General features: G+C 41.4%; 3 protein-coding genes across 8 annotated transcripts in view; 1 reads left to right on the top strand and 2 right to left on the bottom strand.

The window, feature by feature from the left end:
- The window catches only part of dnm3a (dynamin 3a), a 46,947-nt gene extending 35,803 nt beyond the window's left edge, over positions 1-11,144 (bottom strand). For 4 of the 6 annotated variants that reach the window (XM_042057039.1, XM_042057037.1, XM_042057038.1 and 1 more), the window contains exons 1-6: positions 10,826-11,144; positions 10,260-10,448; positions 2,624-2,697; positions 2,112-2,261; positions 1,461-1,664; positions 704-802 (exon numbers count right to left, since the gene is read on the bottom strand). In XM_042057039.1, coding sequence (XP_041912973.1) covers positions 704-802; positions 1,461-1,664; positions 2,112-2,261; positions 2,624-2,697; positions 10,260-10,420 — 688 coding nt within the window. In that variant the 5' untranslated portion in view covers positions 10,421-10,448; positions 10,826-11,144. The remainder of the gene's footprint in view (positions 1-703; positions 803-1,460; positions 1,665-2,111; positions 2,262-2,623; positions 2,698-10,259; positions 10,449-10,825) is intronic. The other 2 variants (XM_042057040.1, XM_042057042.1) reach the window with 1 other exon arrangement.
- Positions 11,145-11,731: 587 nt separating this feature from the next.
- On the bottom strand, positions 11,732-16,190 carry mettl13 (methyltransferase 13, eEF1A lysine and N-terminal methyltransferase). The gene is made up of 8 exons (XM_042057462.1): positions 15,715-16,190; positions 14,860-15,610; positions 14,257-14,456; positions 13,979-14,168; positions 13,366-13,554; positions 13,044-13,256; positions 12,492-12,623; positions 11,732-12,240 (listed from the first exon to the last, which is right to left on the bottom strand). Exons 1-8 carry the CDS (start codon positions 15,865-15,867, stop codon positions 11,951-11,953), a joined length of 2,118 nt encoding a protein of 705 aa, XP_041913396.1. The 5' UTR covers positions 15,868-16,190; the 3' UTR covers positions 11,732-11,950.
- A 44-nt stretch (positions 16,191-16,234) lies between these two features.
- Positions 16,235-21,264, top strand: itpa (inosine triphosphatase (nucleoside triphosphate pyrophosphatase)). The gene is made up of 8 exons (XM_042057463.1): positions 16,235-16,361; positions 16,790-16,847; positions 16,938-17,002; positions 17,101-17,174; positions 18,708-18,739; positions 18,858-18,970; positions 19,626-19,702; positions 20,943-21,264. Exons 1-8 carry the CDS (start codon positions 16,299-16,301, stop codon positions 21,070-21,072), a joined length of 612 nt encoding a protein of 203 aa, XP_041913397.1. The 5' UTR covers positions 16,235-16,298; the 3' UTR covers positions 21,073-21,264.
- Positions 21,265-25,707: the final 4,443 nt, after the last annotated feature.

Below are 25,707 nucleotides of genomic sequence, written 5' to 3'. Positions count from 1 at the left end.
GACAGTCTGGACTAGACTGGACTAGGCTCCCGACAGCATTATTCACTTGACAATGATCCCACTTACACATCAACCGACTCAAGACAGGGGAGACCAGGGCCAATATTTACACACTGGTATGCAAGCTGATACTTGGAAAAATGGGAACTAATCAGAAGTAGAACTGTGATAATTACAGATCTCTTTCGCTTCCAACATCTTAAAAATATTTTCGTTCCATTTTAGTAGTGAAGATATTTTTAATCTGAATACGTATCAAATTTATTTACATGGCTGATATGTAGATGACAGCCAAAGAGTTTATTATAATTTAATATAGAGTACTGAACTCTATGAAGCCACATGTGAAAGAGTTGATTATAATTTAATGTAGAATACTGAACTCTATGAAGTCACATATTTTGAAATTCAATTAAAGTCTAATGAGTAAAAACAATCAATCTTCACAACTAATGTACTCCCAAAAACTCAAACTATCCTCAAAAAACAAAAAAAAAACACAAACACACACACACACACACACACACACACACACACACACACACACACAGACAGACAGACAGACAGACACACACACACACACACACACACACACACACACACACACACACAGACAAACAGACAAACGGACACACACACAAACAGACACACACACACAAACACAAACACACTGTCAAGAGCGCTCATCACCAGTCCACTATACCTCTCCGTAGAGGTAGTAACCTGTTCTCCAGAATGGCCCGGGCATCCGTGCCCTCATCCATCAGGTCCAGCTTGGTGATCACTCCAATGGTGCGCTGGCCTGAAACAACACAGAGGCAACATGAAGAGCGTCCTTCATCAAGCCTTCCTTCCCTCCAGCTGCAGCATAATCATCAGTCATTAGAGGAGCTCTCACAAGAAAGAAGAACATTAAAGGAGCACGCCAACTTTTTACACCGGTTTTGGGAGCTAACGGTGGGGGTGTCAGCCTGGGTTATAGCACACACAGAGAAGTGAAGGGTATGTTTCCTTTTATCTAACTCTGGGATAGATGGAAAATAAGCTCATTTCCAAAAAAAGTTGGCAAGTTCCTTTTAGGTTGTGTCTTGCGGTGAGTCTCCATCAGCTCTATTTTACTCATATTCATTAGAAAACTAAGACAATGGCCATGTACATACTGCAGCAAGTCCCTATGTATTCATAATTCTATGGAACTAATGGAACCACTGTAACATAATCATGATAAACTTACAGCTACATGATATGACATGATATTATGTATTATTCTCAAGTAACACAAAACAGAAAGAAAGTGACACTATCTTTTATTGCCTTGCCTTTTCTTTTTCGTGTGGAAAAGAAAAAAAAACTTGGCAATACAATTATTCTGATTCTAATATTTAAGATTGTGGTTATGATCTACACTGATCTACATTGACTGAGCACCACCAGGTGAAGAGTCTCTTCCCCCTTCTCACCCTGAATGTCCACATCCTTGGCCAGCTTGAGAGCATCTGAGTTGGCCAGGTCCATGTTGGCAGGAGTCACAGCAAGGATGAGGCAGTTCTCCCGGCAGATGAATTGCATGATCATGTCACGGATCTGGTACTCGATATCTGGAGGCTGGTCTCCCACGGGCACCTTGGTGATGCCCGGTAGGTCAATCAGAGTCAGGTTCAGCACTGCACAGAGATGGATAGGGAGCCTGACCTTCATGTTGCACTTATAGAACAGTGTTTAGTTAGACAGAGATAAACTTCATAAGTGTTAAGTTAAGCTAAGTGTTACTTCAACCTTCATAAAGTATTAGCATTTACAGTAAAGTATTTAGTAATAATAAAAAAGTTTTAGTTTTTTTAAATCTTGCTCTGAAGAATTCGGAAACTGCATATAACAGACATTAAAGTAAATGAGGATAGTAATGTCAAATAAACAGGAATCAGTTAATTATGGGTGTTGGGGCCAAACGTACATAAATTGATACGTACATAATTGGGGACATTCATTGATCAGGCAAAGTCAATCACTTAACAAAGGTAGTTATTAGCGCTAATAAAGGACAGTTCGCAAAATGCAGGATGTGATCTAGCCAATGAGTGAAGAGAGACAATACTGTGGGCAGGGGTTACCATTGGGTGAGTAAACACGAAGCCTGATGGGAATGGGTGAGATGCCCTTATTGGCTCCTGTCAGTCTCTCCGTCTCAGTTTCAATCTCTTTCCGAACCTCCTCAAAGTCGACAATTTTCCTGCCTTTGCAATGGAGGAACTCGGCATACTCTGGGCAGCAAAAAAGATGGATTTCGAAGGCATCAATACATTGTTTAGAAGAGGAGAGGTCTCCACCTAGTGGACAATGTAGAATGTAACACCCTCTCCAGGATGGCAAAAATACCACAGCTTGCAACTCGAGTACACAGCAGAGGTCATTTAGTGGCAGCTATAGTGACATAAAATGGAGAGCACTGGTATGTAAACGATGCCACCACATCGCAGAAAATAAATGTGTGATCAACATGGAAGTTTTCATAAATAGAATAATGAATCTGACACGTATCTGAATGACAACCACAGTGTCCATAGTTTACCATAGTGAACTGGCATAGAAACTAGCATAGATTCAAAGTTAGTGATGATCCCACCTTTATCATCATTGATGAGCTGCAGTACCAACGGCCTTCGTGTGACAATCCCTGAACCTCTGGGCAGGAAATCCCTGAGCAGAGTCATACAGGAGCAATCAAACCACATGATACAAACACATACTACAGCTGTACACAATCAAACCACATGACATGATACAACTGTACACAAGCAAACCACATGACACACAAACACATACTATAACTGTACACAATCATACCACATGACACAGAAACACATACTACAGCTGTACACAATCAAACCTCATGACATATGACATGAGCACAGTGACATGACACATGACATGAGCAGAGTCATACAGGCACAATCAAACCACATGACATGATACACAAACACCTACTACAAATGTACACAATCATACCACATGATACACAAACACATACTACAACTGTACACAATCATACCACATGATACACAAACACATACTACAACTGTACACAATCATACCACATGATACACAAACACATACTACAAATGTACACAATCATACCACATGATACACAAACACATACTACAACTGTACACAATCATACCACATGATACACAAACACATACTACAACTGTACACAATCATACCACATGATACACAAACACCTACTACAAATGTACACAATCATACCACATGATACACAAACACATACTACAACTGTACACAAATAAACATGCATACTCCACATTAATCCCTGAACTCTGCCAAGATATGACTCCCCTGGGGCATTAAGTCACAACACTAATTGATGTCATTTATAGCTACAAATAAAAAGGCGGCACGCAGACAAACACAGACACACACACACACACACGCATACACATACACGGTCAAGAGTTGGCGGAAGACTAGTGCCAATGCAGGCTGCGACAAGCTTCGTCAGCTTGTATGTCCAGAGAGTGAAACAGTAAACCCATTCCTTCAACCTCACCCATCTCTGGCCACCATATTCAGTTATTTATGGCTGTTTTACATTCATACAGCTCATGCCTGACTCTAATCTGGAGTAGTCTGTACTTAAATAAGCAGTTCTTTCCAGACATATTTATTGCATTAGACAGGGAGTGCTACCTACCTACATAGCCTAAATAACACTGAGCTGAAAACACGGATCTGTGCTATCTCACCAATGTCATACCACTAAAGTTAAGTCATGCTATTGCAAGAACGGGCATCAATTAAATATTACGGGACTTGTAGTACAGTACATGTATGCTCAATTGGTGGCTTTTGGGTCAAAGAGAAAGTATTGCTAAAAAGGAGGCGACTGTCTGGGAATACAATGGGCCCATGTCAGGAAAGTCTTCTCCAAGGCCAAGATAATCAGCCTGACAGAACATGTCCTGTTCTGATCCCAGCCTATACGGCTGTAATGGGAAACTGGGAGGAAGCCAGTGATGGAACATAAACAGGGTAGGAGAGGAAGATCCCAGGGAACAGACCCAGTTCACAGCAGTGCTCTTGTGGAAAGGCTGACACACGTCATGCCTGCGCTAGGTCAACCATCGCCAGTTTTTAGTTTTTATCCAGTCTTTGCGCACAATTGATATTATATGAGAGACCAGATTAAAGGAGAGTATAACTTGCCTGCAGCCAGAGGAATGTACATTTTTTGTCAGCCTATAAACAGCACCTTGATAAGCTGAAAGAGGCATGCTGGTGTGGAGTGAATGAAACAAGAGCAAACATGCTGTGGTCCTCCGTCCCCCACATGACAACAGAGGCAAATAAAACACTTGGGGAAGTGAAAGTAAAATGTTAACAAGAGAAGAGAAGCGTGACAAAAGGCACTTAAAGGTGCCATGTGTAATGTCTGCCAAAAAATCAATTCATACTCCACATTCCATAAAAGATGGGGCAGTATACCTCCAGAAAGTGAGTTTGTCTACCCTAGAGTAACAATCGAGACACGTGTATTGCAGTTTGGCTGGCGGTTATGTTACCCGCATACTGCCTCCCATGGCCGAAACTGGTATTATGACACTTGTCGGGCTGTGGCTAGTAATTTAGCATGCTAATTCAGGTTGATATCTCTTCAGCACTATACCTTGTCATTTTTTTAATGACATCATCACCCTTATTTCCTTCCATTCTTTTGATGTGCGTGTAGCTCATTTTTTGGATATTTTTACCTCAATTCTTACACATGGCACCTTTAATGGACTCTAACGCTGTGTCTCAAACCACCAACATGCACACTTCAAATACTTAGTTTAAGGATATAGTGCAGATATTGGGACAATACTAACCATCGAAAAGTGGGCACTACGGAAGTAAGCGCTCAGTGCACACTAGAAGTGTACTGACAGAAGTGTGCGGTTTGAGACACAGCCTAACTCAGTCCGGGCGTCAGCAGTTCAGCAGAAGATTATTTTAACATGCTAACTGCCCTAATGTCAATACAGGAATGATCATTACTTTGAAATCAACGACCAAAAACTAGCATATAATATGTTCCATCGCACACACGTCTATGGAGAGACGAGGGAGCAGAGGAGATTCACCACACTAATTCCTTAGACGGTCACTTTTTATGGGCAAGGATTTTTGAGAGCACATGGCTGTATGGACTTTCCCAGTGGCAATACAAGCATCACGTTGAACTTTCCATCTAACCCTCGAGATAACTTCCTCTCAGTTCTAAGGAGCTAGAAGTAGAACGACCACAGTGAGCTGAGAATGATCAACATTTCTCTAAAAACACAGAAAGATACAGATCATATCCAACATGAACATAAGCACAGCGACAGCTTTTTGTTCTGTCGCATCTGGTACATTTGGACTTTTATGAAATGCTGTGTCATGCACACTATGTAAAGATGCGTGCTACTTTTGACCTGACCTAAGGTTTCTGTACCACAGAAACACAACCGTTATGACCTGACTCAGCCATTTTTACACACGACCACAAACACAGCAGTTATGCGTGACTAAACTCACAGAAAATGATACTTCAGATCAAACATGAGTCTCACACAAATGACTTCCACTACAGCATCGGCAGTATTTCCTGTGATGCAGCTGGTGGAGCAGCCTTGGCAATACAATAGGGCGGGTTCCCATGTGTATGGTATTGTCACTGTGTTTCCCTCAATGTCTCAGGATGTTTTCAGTTACATTCTCGGCGTGTTCCTGTAATCATGCGTTAGCTTTGAAACAGGGACAACATTATAGTTGAACCAAACATAACTCATACTCAAACCCATCCAATATTTTGACCAATAGGATACTTCTGCCTGGCAATGACATAGGCATGAGGCAAAAGACAACAGACTGCACTAAAGATATAGGTCTAAATGTTATGTTACTGATTGGATCATAAACCGCCACAGCAACAAAGCAATGAAGAGGAATGACTGAAGAACTTGTAGGAAATTGCTGGTATATTGTGGTGGGCCGCACCAAGGGCTTGTGGTTAGTAGGGTTGTGTAGGCATTTGTTTGCAAAGCCTATATACTAGTACCGCAACAACTTTCTGCATTAGCCTCAAAATGTATTATTATTATTTTTATTTTTTTCTCTATTATTGTGTTAAATATTTCAAATGTGAAGCACTTTGAGCTTATTAGTATTATTATTATTATTGTTATAAATGAAAAAAATAAAGAAATAGAAAAACATTGTATTAAATAAAATGCTGGTATGAGTAATGGGTATGAGTAATTATTGTTCTTAACTGTATTTTTGAAACACATACAGTATGTCCTGGACAGACCTAAATGAACCAGAATGTTCTTAATAGCCCAAAGCAGTATAGGTTGGGTGAATGAATTAAATCAAGCTGGTCCACTGAATGATACTCAGGCCTGGGCTACATCGGGTCTGCAACTGAAGCGTCAGTTCGCGGAGCATACATTTTTTTTTTAGAAGACTGATCTAATTTTTTCAAACGTACATGCCGCTATTACATCTGGTGTAGCCAGTTCCATTGATTATACTGGAAGCTAATTGTTGCAGCAGACGCTCTGGGAACGGAAGCTTCAGTTATGTACGTGCCTGGTGTGGCCTCCCTGTCTGACCGCATTCTCACAATATTCAAATGGTTACTTGGGCTGCTTTTCGTGGTTAAAAAATATTCTCATAGTAGTTCACTTCTTTGGAAATTTTTTTTTCTTGCAAACAATTTAAATAACATATTACCCACCAACTCCTCACTCCAAAAATACCTTCCTTGTAAGTGCATGTTGTGTGTGATGTCTGTATGCTACTGAGACCTTGAATTTCCCCTTGGGGATCAATAAAGTATCTATCTATCTATCTATCTATCTATCTATCTGAATCTTAGGCTATGTGATGAAATCTCATCTCTGTTTTGATTTACAGTAGTGGGTTATGCAGGGTTTATTTACAGCAAATAGGCCAGTACTCAAGTCCCAATTCATCCATAATTCAGTCAGTGTCACTACCTAATCACACACAGATTGAAGGCAGCAAAAATTAACTGAGCAGCCAAAAATCCCTCCCAGCAAAGGATTGCACTAAACCAAATCCTGCCACCTGTAGACAGACAGCTTGACAGATGCAGTCTGTTGTTGTATCTATTTACCGGTACTCTGAATAAGTAGAAGTGAAATGCAAAATGACAAATGAGAAAAGTGTGGTTAAAGGCACCAGGCTTCTTGATTCATTTGGAGCAGACGGGAAGGCAAAGCAGAGTCTTTCCCAAGGGATGAACTATGCGCGTACATGCGTACTGACTGAAAAGGCCTGGTGGTGCTGCTTTTGAAATTCGGTTAAATGTCCATTTTTGGGCACATTTGTTATAGGTTTGTTGCCTGATGTCCATCAAGGGCTACAGATTAACTTGAAATGAAAAAATGAAAAAAACATCAACACTGCATAACCCAGTCAACATTGAGTGGACAAATAATACTATTAGTTAGTACTATAGTTTTTAGTTTTGTGAAACGTGTGCTTTGCCACCAAACTCTGTCATGACTTGGAGGGACACTGTAAAAACACCTCCTGTCTGCCTTTCTACCCCCACCCAGAGTTTTTGATAACAGCCCTAGCTCTGCTCTTTGTCACCATAGCACAGTCATTTCTGGAAGCCAGGAGCCACTTCAACAGTAACGTCACAAGACCTGAAGAGAATCCACCCGGCCCTTAACTGGTCAAGCGTCTTGACCACCAAATTTTGTTCACAGTTTAACTGTCCTTTAGTAAAGTGCACTTAAAGGAGAATTCCGGCCATTTTTCACAGCTAGATCTCCGTTTCTCGAAGTCACCGAGTACTGTCAGTATGAAAAAAAGTAAAACAATCGGTTCTACCCAGCTTGAGTTGCTGTAGCCAACCAGCCAGGCAGCTACAGTGCTACACTCTGGGGACATGAACATGGGGGCTCATAAACATGAATCCAGAGTGTAGCACTGCAGCTGCCTTGAAGCTCTAGCTGTAGGCTGCAGCAACTTGAGCTAGGTAGAATCGATTGTTTTCGGTGTTTTTTACTACAACTTGCTGTCTACAATACAATTTACTTTCAAATTGTTATGAGGTGTATTTTTGGTAAGGGTAAACGCATTACAATTATTAAAGCATTGTAATTATTATTGTACATGGTCAGAGGTGGAAAGTAACGAAATACATTTACTCACATTACTGTATTGAGTAGTTTTGTGTATTTTGTATGTTTTAAGTAGTTTATAAAATCGGTATTTTAAATTTTACTTGATTACATTTTGAGTGAAGTATTATACTTCGCTACATCAAAAATCCCATCCGTTACTTGAGTAAAAAAAAAAGTTAAGACTATCGAAAACAGAAAGGGAGAGAAAAAAAATTGCGCCCTAAACCACTAGCCTAGTGATAATGATCAGCATGTAGCAAGCGCGTCGGAAGCACCGGTGCACTTTTCGGGGGGATAAAATCAGGTGTGATTTTGGCCCATTGTTCTAAACAGATTCCAGGGGTCCCTCTTGTGAATCCTGATCTTTAGTTACTTCCAGAACTGTTTAATTGAACTTAATTGAATTGGCTGCCTTTAAGTCTTTCTGGAGCTTTCTCCGAGTGGTCCTTGGCTCTTGGAATTGACTATCCTTCTGACTCCCTGGTCAGAAATATTGCGAGGAGATCCTGTGCATGGCCGGTTGATGATGCAGTGATGTTTCTTCCACTTGCAGATAATGGCTCCCATGCTGCTTACTGAAGATTCTGAAGTTTTGAAATGCATCTGTAACTGGTTTCATTGATAGGCCTATGTTTTGCAACAATAAGGTTGCAAAGGTGTTGGAAAGGCTTTTTGCTTTTATCCATCATGAAATGTTTCTTGTGTGACAGCTTGGTAATGAGAAACCTTTTTATAGCCCATCAATATGTAGGATACTAACCAAGCTTATATTAATTTGCACAGATAGAAAGGATAACTATACTATACTTCCCACTCTCCCCCCCAGTTCGACGCCCTTTAATCTGCTGAACCTTCTGCTCGTTTCCAAATATAAAAAAAAAACTCTCTGCAACTCAACATTGGCCTGCCTGCCTCAGCTGCCTGTGAGGGGCTTTTCAGTTGTGCTGGATTACTATTCACTGCAAAGCGACCCAAGGATGAGTGCAACTAACTTTGAAAATCAACTACTGCTCAAACTTAAAGGACAACTCCGGCGATTTTTCACATAGATCTCCATTTCTCAACGTCACCGAGTACTGTCGGTAAGAACAAAACTGAAACAATCGGTTTTACCTAGCTCGAGTTGCTGCAGCTACAGTGCTACACACTGGGAGCATGAACATGGCTGCCTTAGCTGCTGGCTGCAGCAACTCGAAATAGGACCAAAGTCCTTTTCAAACAAGTACCTCCACTCGGCGGCCATATTGCAACACTTCTTGGGCACTTATCGGCAGAAATGCGTGTGTGTAAGGCTTCACGACACCAATCTTGCTTCAGCAGCGAGATCACAACAGATGATTGGCACGATGTCTTGCAGCACACCATATGATTGGCTCAATGTATTTTACAACACACCACATGATTGGCTCAATGTATTCACATGTCGACGTTTTGCCGCGGAAGGGTTGTGATATTTGTAGACAACGTTACAAACTAACCCCATGCATTACTATGGAGGATTTTTTTAGTGCTGTATCTCCTCATTAGAAAGTCTGAAAAAAAAGTAACTAAGTAACTTTTACTTAAAGTAGATTTTAAATGAACTACTTTTTACTTTTACTCAAGTACATTTTCAGATCGTTTTTTTAACTTGTACTTGAATAATATTTCATCATTGGTACTTTTACTTGAGCACAATATTTTCGTACTTTTTCCACCTCTGCACATGGTCTAATTTATCAGTAAAGTAACTAGCCTCATCTCAGCATAGGGTTCAACCTAGGCCCACATTTTACATTTGTGTGACAACTAAGAATAAACAACATGAGCAAACACACAGACACAGACACAGACACAGATGGCAGAGGTGGATCAGGCATAACCTGTCATAGATTCTTGGCAATGGTTGGAATGGAACTGCTAACTTATGAAAGTACAGTCATGTGGAGGATGCCAATTCACTTTGTGAGTTCACAGTGAGTATTTCTATTATGTTGTAATAATAACAACCCATAAACCATGGGAATAAGACTGAAACAACCAGTGCAGATTTGATACATTTAACCTCCCTTTACCTACCTCCCAACAAAGTTTTCTAATACTGAGCTCTTTCCTGCACTCTGTCCGCCAACAACAGCGATTTGAGGGAGGTCCAGACTGCATGTTTGTCCAATGGCACTGAAAGCATCTTGCAACCGGTTGACTAGGGGGATGAGCTCCTCCATCCCCCGGTTACCCATGGTGACAGAGCCACAGGGATGCAGGTGACTGAAATTAAGAGCAGCGTCAAGTTCAAAGGAAGTTCAGTTCAGGTCTACAATGATGCCATGTCAACATCATCTAACCTTTAATGTTACTTTTGATTTACAATGATGAGCATGGTTAATTCACTATTAAAAGATTCGTTCACCCATTAAAAAGGTATATTCTTAAAAATACGTTGCCAATGCTTTTTCAACAAGTGGGTTCGTAGGTTAGCTGGCCAGTTAGCTTACTGTACATGCCTTTGAAGTTATTGTTAGCGATGGCCAGGCAGTGATATTTTGAGTGGGGTCCCTCAGGGTGTACGTGAGCTAGCCAGTCACTCATTCAGTTAAAACATTGCTTGAAAAAGCTGACGTTATACAAAAACTGTTCCGTCTTACCTTTCTGGCTAACTTGAAACGAGAATGTCGAAATATCCGCTTTCATATCACTGCCACTCGGTACCCGAACGGTCCAGTTCAGGAAAAGTCTGCTCGCGCGTTTTGTCTACACTGGAACTTCAGGACTTTGACTTCGGCTAGTAGAACAGACAAATGAAAATGAAAAATAAATTCTTTCCTTGGCCATTTAAGACAATCAGCGTTAGCATTCGGCGAACTGGCAAGGGTCTTCTTGGGTTGATCCAACTTCACTGGGACAAACTCTTCAGTCGGGAAGACGAGCCTTCGCGCACTGACAGCTAACGGTTATCTGCGCACGCGCGTAGTTCAACAACCCTAAGCAGCCACACCTCAGTTGGAAATGTGTCATATTTCTGGCTAAATTACAGTAAACAAATGTTCTATCATTGGCTACGATTCTAATCTGGGGGAGATGTCTTCCGCCATGAACATCTCAAATCATTGCATTCACAAATATGCAAACATGGTTTGTCAAAATAAGGTCAGGCAGATCTGAGTCCCAGTCTGCCAGAAATTACTTTTTCTTTCTAAGTAACACCAAAGGTCAAGCCACAACCCTGAGGGGACAATGATCACGATCACGGTATAAAAAAAAACATTTTTTTTTTTCCTCCATCCATCTTAACAAGGGATACCATCTTGCAAAAGTTGTTGTCCCCAGTTGAACCAAGTCTGTAAATGCCCACTTTCACACATGACCCAAACAGAGCTCCAAAACTAGCAATGTTCAGAAGCCATAAATAACAACTTGGAGCTTACTACTCGCTGTCCAAACATATTACCTATTGCAACCTCATCAGAGGAAACTTTTCTTTGTGATACATCAGCCATATCTCCATTATAACCAGTCAGACAATGAAATTAGTGCAACACTCAACCAGAAAAAAATCTTGAAAGTGCCTTTACTTTTTCAGTAATACTTAACAGGAAACAAAAAATGATCTTACATGAAACAGAGAAGCTGGAAAGATTTTACTTAGTCTTTAATGCATTCATTCATTACCATCACACCACATTCATATTTTATCATCCAGAGACAATCTATATGACAATGATATATACCACGTCTTTTTCACTCACACACTTCCATGATGATATCTGATGTTATGCTATCATGAGGTCCTCCAGCATTGCAGCAATATCAATGTGTGGGCTGCTGGGTCCTCCATCACTGTGTGCTCTCATCGCCCCCTGTAGGCTCTTAGCTGCCTTCTTCAGCTCTACCGGGACACCAGTGTCTTTGTCTTTGCCTGCCTCTCTCAGGCAGAAGAGCACATCATTCACCTCACCCTCAATTGGACGGGAAAACACCCGAGGGAAGACCTCCCGCAGAGTCCCCATCACCTTCTGTCGTAAGGACGTGTCTCGGCACACCAGATTCAACATGAACACCCCTGAGATGGAGTAAATGTAGAAAAAAAGGAACTAGAAGTGAGAATTTGTAGACAAGGTACAATGGAGAGAATGAGTATTTTTTTAAACTACTGATGAGTTACTAGAGTTTCAGTAACTCTAAACTAAAACTAAATGAGTATAGTAGATCTATTCAAATGGTGGTAAATTAAGCACTTCTATTTAGAGGAAATAGACATCAATACAACAGGCCTTTAAATGCAGAAGTCATGAGCAATAATACACATCAAACCTCGTGAACTTAGCAAGCGGAACACTTTTTCCAGTAGGGCCTTTTCTATAAAGGCAGGTGGAGGGCAGCTCATTCCAAGGCTGGGGTCTTTACTGTCAACGTCAAACATGATGACGTCATAAGAATGTCCGCCTATAAATAGAGCAGAGTTGTAATGTCAGAGGAAGTAAAATAAGGGAGGGAGAGATATTTTTACAGCAAGATACATCCAACAAAATTGTAACAGTGCTACAGACAGGGATAGCCAACACAAACTCATTATAGTTGCCTCCCTGACTCAGTCACTGTCATTCAATCTAACTACACACCCATGAAGACATGTTGCCCATTTTTTTCTATTTACCCCACTCTTTACTCAATCCTTCTCTCTTTTTTAAAGTACGTTTGTGGGCTTTTTGCCTTCATTGAAATAGGACCGTGAAAAGAGTGATAGGAAGCGATTGGGACAGATAGAGATAGAGATCGGGATAGGGTGGGATTGAGTGGGATCGGGTGGGATCGGGAAATGACTTGGATCTGCCTTGAACCCCCCCCCCCCATTCCTTCTCTTACCCTGGCTTTCCAGAGAGGCAATATGGGCCAGCCCATCATCCAGAGTGACTTTCAGTCTGTCGCTTGGCTGGAACTCGAACCAGGTTTTAGCCAGATCAAGTACTGCAGGGTCCAACTCCACCACATACACTTGGGACGATGGGACAAAGTCATGCACAAACTGGGCCAGTCCCCCTCCTCCCAGTCCAACCAGCAACACAGATATGGGTTGATCTGTAGAAATATGATCGATTGTTAACCACATATTGGTAGGAGCACACATCTTAAACACACAGCCACAACTAGAGAAACTGTTTTGACAGCAAAACGACCAATATCATACCTTTGTTGGCACTTGTGTTCAACCCTAACAAGGCCAAACCTGCGACCATGACTTCGTGATGAGTGCAGCACAGGACACTGTGATCTACAGGTGGGGGACTGGTAGGATCAGAACCCGAAGCACTGGGAGACGCTTGTGAAGCTGCAGGATTTGGTTTCCTCTTATTCTTCTTCTTGCGTGCTGCAGACGCTGGAACAAAAGAGAGCATCATGGGAAGTTTGGTGTGCACACATTGGAGAAATAGGACTGAGGTATGCTATTATTAGTGATCTAGCTATGTGTCTGCTCACGTGGCCTTAAGCTTTGTAGCATAGGGCAGTACAGGAAAAGAGCATAATAAAGTATGTATGTGTGTATAAATCAAACAGCACTGTGTAAATGTACAGAGGAATCCTTTATAAAAAAAATTGTGATACTGTGTCATAAATAGCAATACATGTTGTTATACAACGATTTTACATGTTGACAATTATAGCCAGCCACTTTAACATGTCTAAGCCAACATACACTCACAATGTAAATGACCCCGATGACCCTTCACGTTCATGCCTACCATCAGGCCCTCATGATCCCTGCAGTGCAGAAAAGTGGTCTTTTTATGATCCCATCTCACCTTTTGCCGGTGTGCGGAGGCGACTTTCAGACTGGACCAGCTGATCATTCTTCAGGAAGATCAGTCGGCGGTAGAGATTGCCGTCCTCTCCTCTGACGTCTTCCACAGAGTACTCCCCCGTGAGCTCACTGAGCCCCTTACCCACTACTTTACGCCAGCCCACATCCCCTCCGACAGACAGAAAGGGCACCTATGCAGCAATGAGGATATACTGTATTAGTTAGCCATGGTGACTAACTACAAGTGTTGCATTGTGCGTGTCACATGGCAATCTCTACCTGCTGATTGGCTGGCATCCCTGGAGGAGCGAGTTCCATCACCATTGGTGAGAGCTCTGCTTGAATGGCCTGCATGTCCTGATACTCTTGGTCTCGGTGCATAGACACAACAACTAGGCGTCTGAAATTGGCACTGGCCGCTAACTGCGCACGGCCCTCAGCAGATCCATAGAGCCAATCAGACTCACGACCTTGTGGCACTGTGGATTAATTTCAGGATATATTTGTCAAGAGATATAACTTACCGCAATTTGACAGCCCGCAGAGGAGTTACAACACATTGAGAACATGAACCCAGACAATCAGTACTGTGCTGTGCAGACATACACCATGGTTTATGTTGCCATAAATATATTAAACAAATATATTGTTAATAACATATAACATAACATAATAACATGACATAGCATGAAAAATAAATGAAAAACATTACAAAAAGAACATTACAAAAATTCAGCATAGTCTCCCAGACAAGAAGAACATGCTGACAGCTGACCATTTAGCTGGAATGTTCAGTTTTTTTGTTTGTTTGTTTGTTTTTGCAAGCATTGAGAGCTGTACATTAGTTGTACAATGTTTAGCTTTGCAGACAGAAACTCTTACCTATGAAGATTGCGAAATGATTGAGACGTGGCACTTTGGCACTGGGTGGGCTGTCCTGCACTGTGAGGGTGTACCGAGGCAATCCTGTGGCTGAGTGGCACAACGTGAGAGAGGGGCTGCTGGCTGAGTCTGTGCCTCCACGGAGCTTCTGCTGTAAGAGGGCATAAGCCTGCCTCTCTTTTACCGCAGCCAGAAGGTCAGGCACAGTTGACAGTCTTTTCGGGGCACCATCTTCCCCCAAGCACATCTCCAGCACCAGAAAAGGGGGTGGCTGCCGAAACTTGGTGCAGACAAGAACAAAGACTGGCAGAGCAAATGTGGAGTCAGAATCGGAGTCCTGGTCATCCTCCTTGGCCAGGCAGTGAAGCCTTATGGCCCAGCCTGCACTGGAGAAGTGATCCACAGCTAGGCGCACCACATGCTCCTGAGCCAGAGTAATGCAGACATACCGCCCCCCAACGGCCAGCACTCTACTAATCTCTGTCAGCATCCTCTTGGCCAGTGCACCCTCTTCTTCGGAGGCCATGGCATCGAAGGTACTTTTATCTAATGCCACCTGATAGCTGCCATCCTCAAAACCTGTCTGAGTGGCGTCTATTAGTTGGAAAGTCAAGCCTGGCCGGCGTTCAGCATTACGCTGGTTCATGTGTGACACTACCGTCTCGCTGATGTCAATGTTGGTGAGCTGCCGATAGCCCACATCATAGAGTTGTTCGCTCAACTCCGAGTTACCACAACCCACTACTAGTACCTGTATTGGAACAACACGGGATTACACAACAAATACATGCCAAGGATAAAAACCTTTACATTTGCCATGCAATTTAGGAAGTTACCGATGTTTAAATATTTTACCTGATCACGAGGTTTGATGTATTTGTGCAGCACTCCACAGAGAGAATGATAGTCGCCATACCATTCGAATGCCTTCTCTCCACGTTTACGAAAAAAACGCTCCCAGTAGTCCGCCGAGCTAAGCTCTTCTGCAGTGCGGGGCAATAAACTCATCCTTTCAACTTGTCCTCAAACTACTCTAATGAAATATAGGTAGCATGAAGAAAAATGCCATCAAGTGCTCTTGTTGGATGTCAGCTACAGTAAACAACAGTCGCTGCACAGCAAGTTAATCAACTTTGGCAGCAACTTGATATTTTTTCTAACCGTTTTCCCTTGCGTATTTTCATAACAAAATGAATTATTTTTTTTCTTAAAAATTAGCCTAGTTAATTAGTTCGGACAGTTGTCGTTTAGCCTTGCTGTCAGTGTCCATCGATACAACCACATGGATAGATGGCACGGCATGCATGGACGGCATGTCTACACAACCCGGACTCATTTCTTAGCGGTACATACACAGCAGGCTCTGATTGGTCAGTTTTGTCGATCAAGGAACCGGATGTATTTATCTTCCGGGCATTTCTTTCCTCCAAGTTGCAAGCATGGCAGTGCCGGTTGGAAGATCAGTTGTTTTTGTTACTGGAAATGCCAAAAAACTAGAGGAGGTAAGAATTGCATTCGTCTGCTCGCTTGTTATACGACTGGTTACTGTTCAGTGACATACCTTTGAAGTTTGTAGGCTATTCTATAAGTATAAGTATATATACTTTTTTGATCCCGTGAGGGAACTTTGCTCTCTGCATTTAACCCAATCGGTGAATTAGTGAAACACAAACAGCACACAGTGAACAACATACAGTGAGGTGAAGCACACACTAATCCCGGCGCAGTGAGCTGCCTGCTTCAACGGCGGCGCTCGGGGAGCAGTGAGGGGTTAGGTGCCTTGCTCAAGGGCACTTCAGCCGCGGCCCACTGTCGGTGCTCGGCAACCCTCCGGTTACAAGTCCAGAGTGCTAACCAGTGGGCCACGGCTGCCCAAATTTGGGCAGACATGATTAAGTGTTAGATGTTCCTGTGATGTCCCTTTGAACAGGTTATCCAGATTCTTGGAGACAAGTTCCCTTATAAACTGATCTCGAAAAAGATTGACCGTGAGTGGCTGCTGTATGATCATGAAATTATTGAAATTGTACAGTACTTTTAGTTATAAATGGGTAATTCTAACATGAGCTCATTTTTAGTACCAGAATATCAAGGAGAGCCGGATGACATCTCCATTCAGAAATGTAAAGAGGCAGCTAAACTAGTAAGTAAAACGTGCCAAAACTGTTTTATGTGTGTAGCCTTGAACCGAAGATACAAAAACAACAACAGATCCATTTTCACCACTGTATTTTTCTACAGGTTGATGGACCAGTCATTGTAGAGGATACCTGTCTATGTTTTAAAGCTCTTGGTGGTCTGCCTGGGCCTTATATGTGAGTTTGTTTGTTTGTTTGTTTGTTTATTTATTTATTTATTTATTTATTTATTTATTAATTAATTATTATGCATGCACATAAAGACAAACGCACATGCATGCACGCACAAACACGCACATAAACACACATACACATGCACACAAACACACACACACACACGCACGCACATGCATACACACACACGCACGCACATGCATACACACACAGGTACGCACACATGCACATGCTCACATGCACACACACACATAAAAACACACGCATACAGCCAAGCAGGCACACACACGCACATACATACACACACAGTACACATGCGCGCAAACACGCGCACACACACGTCACGCATGCACGCACAAACACGCACATAAACACACATACACATGCACACAAACACACACACACGCACGCACGCACATGCATACACACACAGGTACGCACACATGCACATGCTCACATGCACACACACACATAAAAACACACACACACACACATAAAAACACACGCATACAGCCAAGCAGGCACACACACGCACATACATACACACACAGTACACATGCGCGCAAACACGCGCACACACACGTCACGCACACATGCACATGCTCGCACGCACACACACATACACACCCTCACACACATGCAGACACACACACATAAACACACACATACACACACATAAAAACACACACATACACACACACACACACACACACACACACACACACACACACACACACAGTACACATGCATGCAAACACACGCACATGCATACACACAGGCACGCACACATGCACATTCATGCACGCACAAACATACACACACAGTACACATGCACACAAACCCGCACGCACGCACATGCATACACACACAGGTACGCACACATGCTCACACGCACAAACACACACCCCATTTTCCCCACACACACACACTCACAAGTGAACACACACACACAGAACACACATATACACAAAAGCAAACGCACACACTCATTTACATACACAAAATTTGCAAGGGTAGGGGATAGCCTGACAGCATCATACTCAATTCTTTTTTTTTTTTTTTTTAAGTATATATTTTTGGGCTTTTTGCCTTTATTTGTACAGGACAGTGAAGAGTGAGACAGGAAGTAGGCGGGAGAGAGAGATTGGGTGGGACCAGGATATGACCGCAGGTCGGATTCGAACCTGGGTCACCGTGGGCACTTGGACCCGTATGTGGTATGAGCGCTGTAACCTGTTGGGCCACAGCGCCCCCAGCATCATACTCAATTCCAGACTTCCTGACCTCAAATGTTGTGGGCGGGGCTAAGTTTGGCCGACTAGGATGGAGTAGGAGATGGAGATGGAGACAAATTGATAAGTGTGATTCATTTTTGTGGAGAGAATGTGCAGAGACTGAGCGGTGGTCATATTTTGTACCGCTTTGCGGTACATTTAGTTATTATTATTATTATTATTATTATTATTATTATTTGTCAGAAAGCCATTATTGGTGCCTTTCCCCTTGAAACATTTTCTGTTTGTTTTTCTTGTGTAGAAAATGGTTCCTGGATAAGCTGAAGCCAGAAGGTTAGTAAGTTTATTACTCTTACATAGTCCTGAAACATGACTGTAATGTAACATAATTATTTTTAAACCATCATTTTGACTTGACCCAACCTCTGTTCTCTTTTTCCATTATGCTCAGGACTGAACAAACTCTTGGCAGGTTTTGAGGATAAATCTGCATGGGCTCTTTGCACGTTTGCTTTTTGTGCTGGAAAAGACGAGCCTGTACAGTTATTTAGGGGGAAAACTGAGGTAAGTGTATTGCCATACTGTAGCCTACCATCAATCAATCTCACACACACATGGTTAGTTTCACCATCACCGTGTACTAGCTGATTATGTTTGATAACTATATGTTATTATTAATGACTAGATTCAGCAGCACCTAGACAATTGGAAAAAGAGTACAAAACCAAAATACATTTTTTGATCCTTGAAACTATGTTTCACTTTAAAACTACACCACTTCAACAGATCATATTAACAAAATGTTACTGTGGGGAGAAGACTGGATCACACAAGGACATTCTGCAATATGTTAAAATGTTGATGTCGAAGAAAGCACAGAATTATCATAATTTTAGTAGAAATAGAAGGTATTTGAATTTAGGCCAAATTGAGTCAAACATAAGATTAGTAATTTAGCTAACCTAGTTGAACTTGTTTAGCAGAGGAAATACTTCAGATATGCATCAAATTAAGTAATAGCCTAGCCTACTAACAACATTTTCAGATACAATTTAAACATCATAACAACTGATTAACCACTAAAGTTTTCTATCAACAAATGTCATAGTTCAAGAGGGTTTCATTGTTATGCCTTGTGAAACAAAGCACTTTGCCTGATTTTAAAATGACCCACATACACGTATCCTGCATGATTACTTAAACAGACTTTGTGTTACAGGGGCGCATTGTTGAGCCCAGGGGACCCCGAGATTTTGGATGGGACCCTTGTTTCCAACCAGATGGCTTTGACAAGACGTGAGTGTGTGCTTTGTCAACTACAGTGATTGTGTCCCGAATATATATGGCCACTAGAGGGCAGTATATCTTCAGAATGATAAGAGTTGGCTCTGAGAATTATGATTTGTGGCAACATTGTATTAATACATTCCATTTGTTGCATGATTCATAGTACTGTGGTACGGGTACCACTGGTGGTACGCGGACTTTAGTGGTACTTTAGGAGTCTCCGAGATGACGAAATGATCACTTCAAATTTTATCAAAATATATATAATGCAAAATCCTTAACCATGCTGAAGTTAAATATAAACGGTGTTTTGTCTTATTTGAAAAAAAAAAAAACACGCAAAACAGTATGTACACTGTAAAATATGTAGTGAAATGGTCCTATACTTCTGTATTTTAATGCCGGTCATAATGGTGGTACTTTAGCCAGTTGTTTTCTGAGGTGGTACTCATTGTGAAAAGTTTGAGAACCACTGGCATAGTAGTTTATCAGTGCACTTGCTCACAGTCTCACAGTTTATCAGTAATACATTTATCAGTGTACACAAGTATACAGGCTGTAATCATAGGTATGATACTGTATAATGATGGAAAATTATAAATAGTTAAGGCTAACAAAAAATGTTTTACGATTTACTAAATGTGGCTTCCCTGAGGCAAAAGAATGTTAAAGTACCAAACATCTGTATCCTCTGAACTCTCTCCTCTTGAGATTTCCATTCTCCCTCATACCCAAGACCATCTACTTCAGTCTAGTATTTAATGCCCAGGGAGAACCAAAAATGAAAGCCTTTAAACTTCTGAGACATGCATAATATTTTTCCCATTCGGATTTGTAATGAAGGGTCATGAGCTGACCGGAGCGATATATGAAATGGCTGGGATTGTGTACATGCAAGTCTGCACCTAGAGTACCCTCCAGAATTATTGGCACCTCGGCTGAAGTTGACTGAAAAACAGTATAAAAAATAATTATTTATTGTAATCTCACAATGGAAAAAATAGGAAAAATCCAACCTTGAAGGGAAGCAAATTTATTTTGAGAAAAAGGAAAATCTCATAAAGAAATAAATATTTTTAAGAAAAACATGTTGCTGCCATTATTGTTTATACTGTTTTTTTAGTCAACTTTAGCAGAGGTGCCAATAATTCTGGAGGGTACTGTATATTCACAATGATGTCATTATGTTTTTATTATGCAGAGCTTTAGTATCTACTGTATATTCACAATGATTCCATTATGGTTTTAGCTATGCGGAGCTTCCCAAAGAGGTGAAGAACACCATCTCTCATCGGTACCGGGCTCTGGCTGCCATGTCCGAACACTTCTCTCAGTTGAATGACACGCCTGATACCAAGAGGACAAAGCATGGGGACTGACCATAAACCATTCACAAGCTAAAATAATTGTCATAACCATTGTTGCATACAGGAGCATAGTTGTTTGACCAGAACACTAGTTGTTTGACCAGAACTGATTATGTTGAAAGCCATATACTGTAACTTTTTATATAAAAAAAAGGACACTCTGTCGCTTGCCTGTTTTTAATAAATCCGTTTTCACCCACTGAAGATTTGTTTTTTGTTTTGTTGTCATCAGGTACATAGTTGTGGTGGATAGAGCTGGTTCTTGATTACGATGAATTGTGTTTTTATATCATGTCGGGTAGCTGGACCCAGATCTGTTGCATTCTATCTAAATAGAGAATCTCGAGAATAACATCACTGCAAGATATCAAACTAGTTGTTTTTGGATGTCCATGGATAATCATCCATAACGGATGGCATAGTATATAAACAAAGTGTGTTTAAAAGGCCATTGAAAATCTGCATGGCAGTGAAAGTGACTATCTGGATGACTGGAAATAACATTATATGTGGCTTTTTCCACATGGCGTTTAGTCATTAAGGAATGTTTAGTACCTACAGTAAGAAGTTCTTGCCACTTCAGCATAAGTGATAAATGGATAAGCCGTCTCAGTCCACAAATTTACATCTGGTCTGGTACCCTACTACACCGTCTGTTTGTTCATATGGAATTGGTCTTCAGAAACATGTTGCATGCTGTTGTACCATTCTGTTTGGCCGTTTTCAGGTGGTACTCAATTCATTTGTCTCTGTGCAGCAGCCCGTGCCTCTGGTTGCTCTGCCCTCCCTTGAGAGAAGTTAAGGAATGTCTTTACAGGTGGGGTTACAACTACTGTAGAAAAAAAAAAGATTTACAAGAGTCTAACCTCTTCTCCAAGCATGTTATGTTTGTACATTGCACATATAGTTACATTTAGTGATGATAAATGACTAGTAGGGCATTTAGAGTTCTGCAAGATGCATTATATACTGCATATTGTCCCATACTCATGTGTTGTGTCCTATTTATCTTGGTACCTTGATAACTCCCAAAAAGTAAATACTCTTGTATTACAGGTTTTTGACTGCAGATAGATGTTTACACAAATTGAACCTCAGTCATAACATACTTACATAAAACCTACAAAAGAGGAAGCTAATACACAGCATACGCATGATGAGGAAGAACAGATACTTCTGTAAAAAGACTAGTAAAAGTAGTTATTCAACTTCTTTACTCAAGTAAAAGTGACAAAGTACAGGCTCTGAAATGTATTTGAAGTATAAACAACAACTATAACAACAAGTCTAAACTTAACAACTACAGTATTACACTGTCCCTATGACATTTCATAAAAAAAGGCTTGTTGCCTACTACCAAGCCAAACAGAGAAACAAACATTCTGTTTGAGGTAAGCTCGTTGGCCTAGAAGGACATTGTCTGAATGACCTGGGAGATATTTAAGGAGGAAAAGCAAACAAAATATAAGAGGTAATTTAATAAATAATAGATAATATATATATATATATATCTGAATGTTCAGAATCTATATCAGAATCTGATGTTTTATCATCTGTACACATTCTGATAAAGCACTGAATTCGACATAGAAGTTTTCCATGCCGTCGTGTATCCATGGTTTTGTCACTGCCCCTTTGGTGGCACCCCTACAGTTGCCAAGGCAACCCCCTTTTTGCATCATATTGCTGTCCCATCCATTTTGATTGAAATCTGCCCTGATGTTGGGAAAGCACACAATGACTTCAAATAAAAAATATAACAATTATCAATTATCAAATACATTAACACATAAGTAACGAGCCAATTTTGAAAATGTAAGGAGTGAAGTAAAAAGTTGTGAGAAAAATAAAGTAAAGTAGGCCTACCTGAAAATGCTACTTAAGTACGAATTTGTAATTTGTTACTTCCCATCTCTGGATGAGCGTCACGGTTAAAGGAACCGTATGTAAGAAATGTATTTCAATTAATCATAAAATGGCCCTGATATGTCACTAGACATTAAGAAATCATGTTCATTTCAAATACTTATATCACTGACAACAGTAGTCCGGCCAGGATATTGTCATTTAAAAAGTGAAGTTGCAGCCCTCAACTGATGTTGATGTTGTCATGTTGTGTTTTGGCCTGATGCGCCACCCTCCACCTATCTACTAATCACAAAGTCAGTAGTGTTTCGGCATCCGGGTTGCCAGCTCTGCCAGTCAGTGGGGGGGGGGGGGGGGATAAACCGCTCTACAGTAATTTGAAAGTGATTGCAGTACCAGTTTTGGCCAGAATCTTACATACGGTTCCTTTAAAGTGAGTCCAGAAGGAATCAGAGAATCATGTTCAAAATGGCTGTTTACAACCCTTTTACTCTCAGGAGAGCACCACAAGCCGAACCAAAACAAAGAGACTCAACAGGCTAGTGAAGTGGACTAGAAATGCGGAAGGACTCCAAAGTTTGTAACATCATTCAATATGTTGAAATGAGTAATCAGATTGAACTTGTCTACCTCAGTCCTGTAAAGACTGCACAACATGATGTGGAAGGACTCCAAAGTTTGTAACATCATTCAATATGTTGAAATGAGTAATCAGATTGAACTTGTCTACCTCAGTCCTGTAAAGACTGCACAACATGCAGGTTTATGGGCCCCTACAGTGAACCCTATATTTCAAGAACGGACATCGGTTGAAAATAAATCTCAACCCTGTCATGAAACATAAATGATGACTTCGACCTTAATTAAGCTGGATGCATTCTCTATGGCAGTTATTAGTCTGCAGTCTGAGCTGTGAACAGGAATGCTTGGTAGTGGTGCCTAAGGAAAGAATGTGAAAATAACAACCTGAGGTGTGTGTCACAAACAAAGCCAGAGCCACTTATCATTACTCGTAGTATGGCAGCCAAACGTTAAAGCTATTCCAGGTATTTGGGAGACGGCGCGCAGGCTGTCCTATCCAGAGCCACATCAAACCCACAGACAGGCCAAGAGCTTAGCTTCCCCACAGACTCACAGTAGGCATCCCATAAAAAACAGGGGTGGAGGTGCTGTGACTTCCCAGTTACAATATCCCTCAATTAAGCACAACAGTGTTAGATTTTTCAGATACTTCCTCTCTGTCTTTCCTGTGTATAAGTAAACATGTTGTTTGGGATGCTGGACTTCATGGGGTTGGATGGGTGTCTGGGAAAGCTTCCTGTAAATGCTTGTGGTGGTCTGTTAGTTCAGACACTATTTCCTGACAAACTGTAGTTGCCATGAAAAAGGGTTTGCACCATACCTAGAGAGACAACCATATAGTTCATATTATTATTTTGCAACATACCTAGAGAGGTTTATGGGTATATAGTATAGATATATCATTATATATTGTTTATGTTATTCACTGCATCATTATATATTTAATCATTTATTGATTTAATCCTCAATCCTCAATAGTTTGCTATACACCCACACGTGCAAGACCACTGACTGATTTCACGCGAGAAAGTGACACACAGGCTCAATTACAGGGCACTGCTGCAAGGAATAATCATAATCACACGCACGCACGCACGCACTCACACACTCACACACACTCGCACGCACGCGCGCGCGCACACACACGCACGCACGCACGCACATATTCTCTCTTTTTTTTCTCACTCTCTCCCAGCAAGACATCCAATAAAGAAGAAGGAACTCATTAAACAGGTCGTTATCAGTGGCACTGATTTTATGCGTGAGAAAGACGACCACATCCCGTCTGTTTGCAGGAACACCTGGCATTCCACTTGTTGGTTTAAGCGGGCACTGTTTACACCTTGGTAATGTGGAATGAGTATGAATGTTCCGTCCTGTTTACAGCTGTGCTGATTGGATCGCAGGACACTTGCAAAAGAAAACAAAAAGCATGGAGAGAGAGGAACAAGACGTCTGGTATCAAACCAAGGTCCAAACTTGGAATCTCCTCCACCTCCCTGGATAATTGGTTGAAAATGTCCTCAATGGTCCCCTGGGTTTAGTTGTCCATCAATCAGTGAAGTCACCTTTAGGAGGAGAACCCTTGACCCATTGAGACCCTGTGTAAGGAAAGAAATGTCTCTGATAGATGTCTTCGGAAACCAGAAAAATAGGTGCAGGTGCAGAGATGAAAAGAAAGGTTTTTACTGAGTCAGTGGGCAATAACCTCGTCTCAGCCGCTTTGAAATGACAATAAAGATGTGAGTGAGGGGTCTGACTAGAATAATTGTGCTGGATTCACATGCAAGTCACGTTTTACCGCCCGTGCAGTGCATCTTATTTACAACATGACTCAGTCTTTCCCTCAACATTGTAATCAAACCACCTTCCAACACAAACTGCGTTTAATGACAAGCTAATTAACTTGGCTCGGTTTGCAGTTGGCCTGAAAGACAGGATTTAATGGCCCCTCACAAGAGTGGATCTTGGTTTGGCACTGAATATTTGTTCTCCCAGGTCATGCCCAATTTAACTTCGCTTATTTGTGGCATGGTTTGGGAGAGGTCAAGGGAGACGTGATTTAGGACCCATGTAATGATAATATCCACAACTCACAGAATTCTAGGTTTGAGTTAACTTACAACACAGATGTTACAGGTAAATCAAATTCAAGGCTCTAACGCCTGCATACAAAGTAGTCTCCGGTTCTGCTCCCGC

Source organism: Alosa sapidissima, chromosome 12 (assembly GCF_018492685.1).
Source record: "Alosa sapidissima isolate fAloSap1 chromosome 12, fAloSap1.pri, whole genome shotgun sequence".
Lineage (NCBI taxonomy): Eukaryota > Metazoa > Chordata > Actinopteri > Clupeiformes > Clupeidae > Alosa > Alosa sapidissima.
This window is presented reverse-complemented; position numbering and strand designations above follow the sequence as displayed.

Coding starts and splice junctions, on each gene's coding strand:
- mettl13 (XM_042057462.1), bottom strand. CDS start 15,867: ATGAGTTTATTGCCCCGCACTGCAGAAGAGCTTAGCTCGGCGGACTAC. Junction 15,611..15,714: donor ACATCAAACCTCGTGATCAG/GTAAAATATTTA, acceptor GTTCCAATACAG/GTACTAGTAGTGGGTTGTGG. Junction 14,169..14,256: donor GGATGCCAGCCAATCAGCAG/GTAGAGATTGCC, acceptor ATTGCTGCATAG/GTGCCCTTTCTGTCTGTCGG.
- itpa (XM_042057463.1), top strand. CDS start 16,299: ATGGCAGTGCCGGTTGGAAGATCAGTTGTTTTTGTTACTGGAAATGCC. Junction 17,003..17,100: donor GTAAAGAGGCAGCTAAACTA/GTAAGTAAAACG, acceptor ATTTTTCTACAG/GTTGATGGACCAGTCATTGT. Junction 18,971..19,625: donor TATTTAGGGGGAAAACTGAG/GTAAGTGTATTG, acceptor TTTGTGTTACAG/GGGCGCATTGTTGAGCCCAG.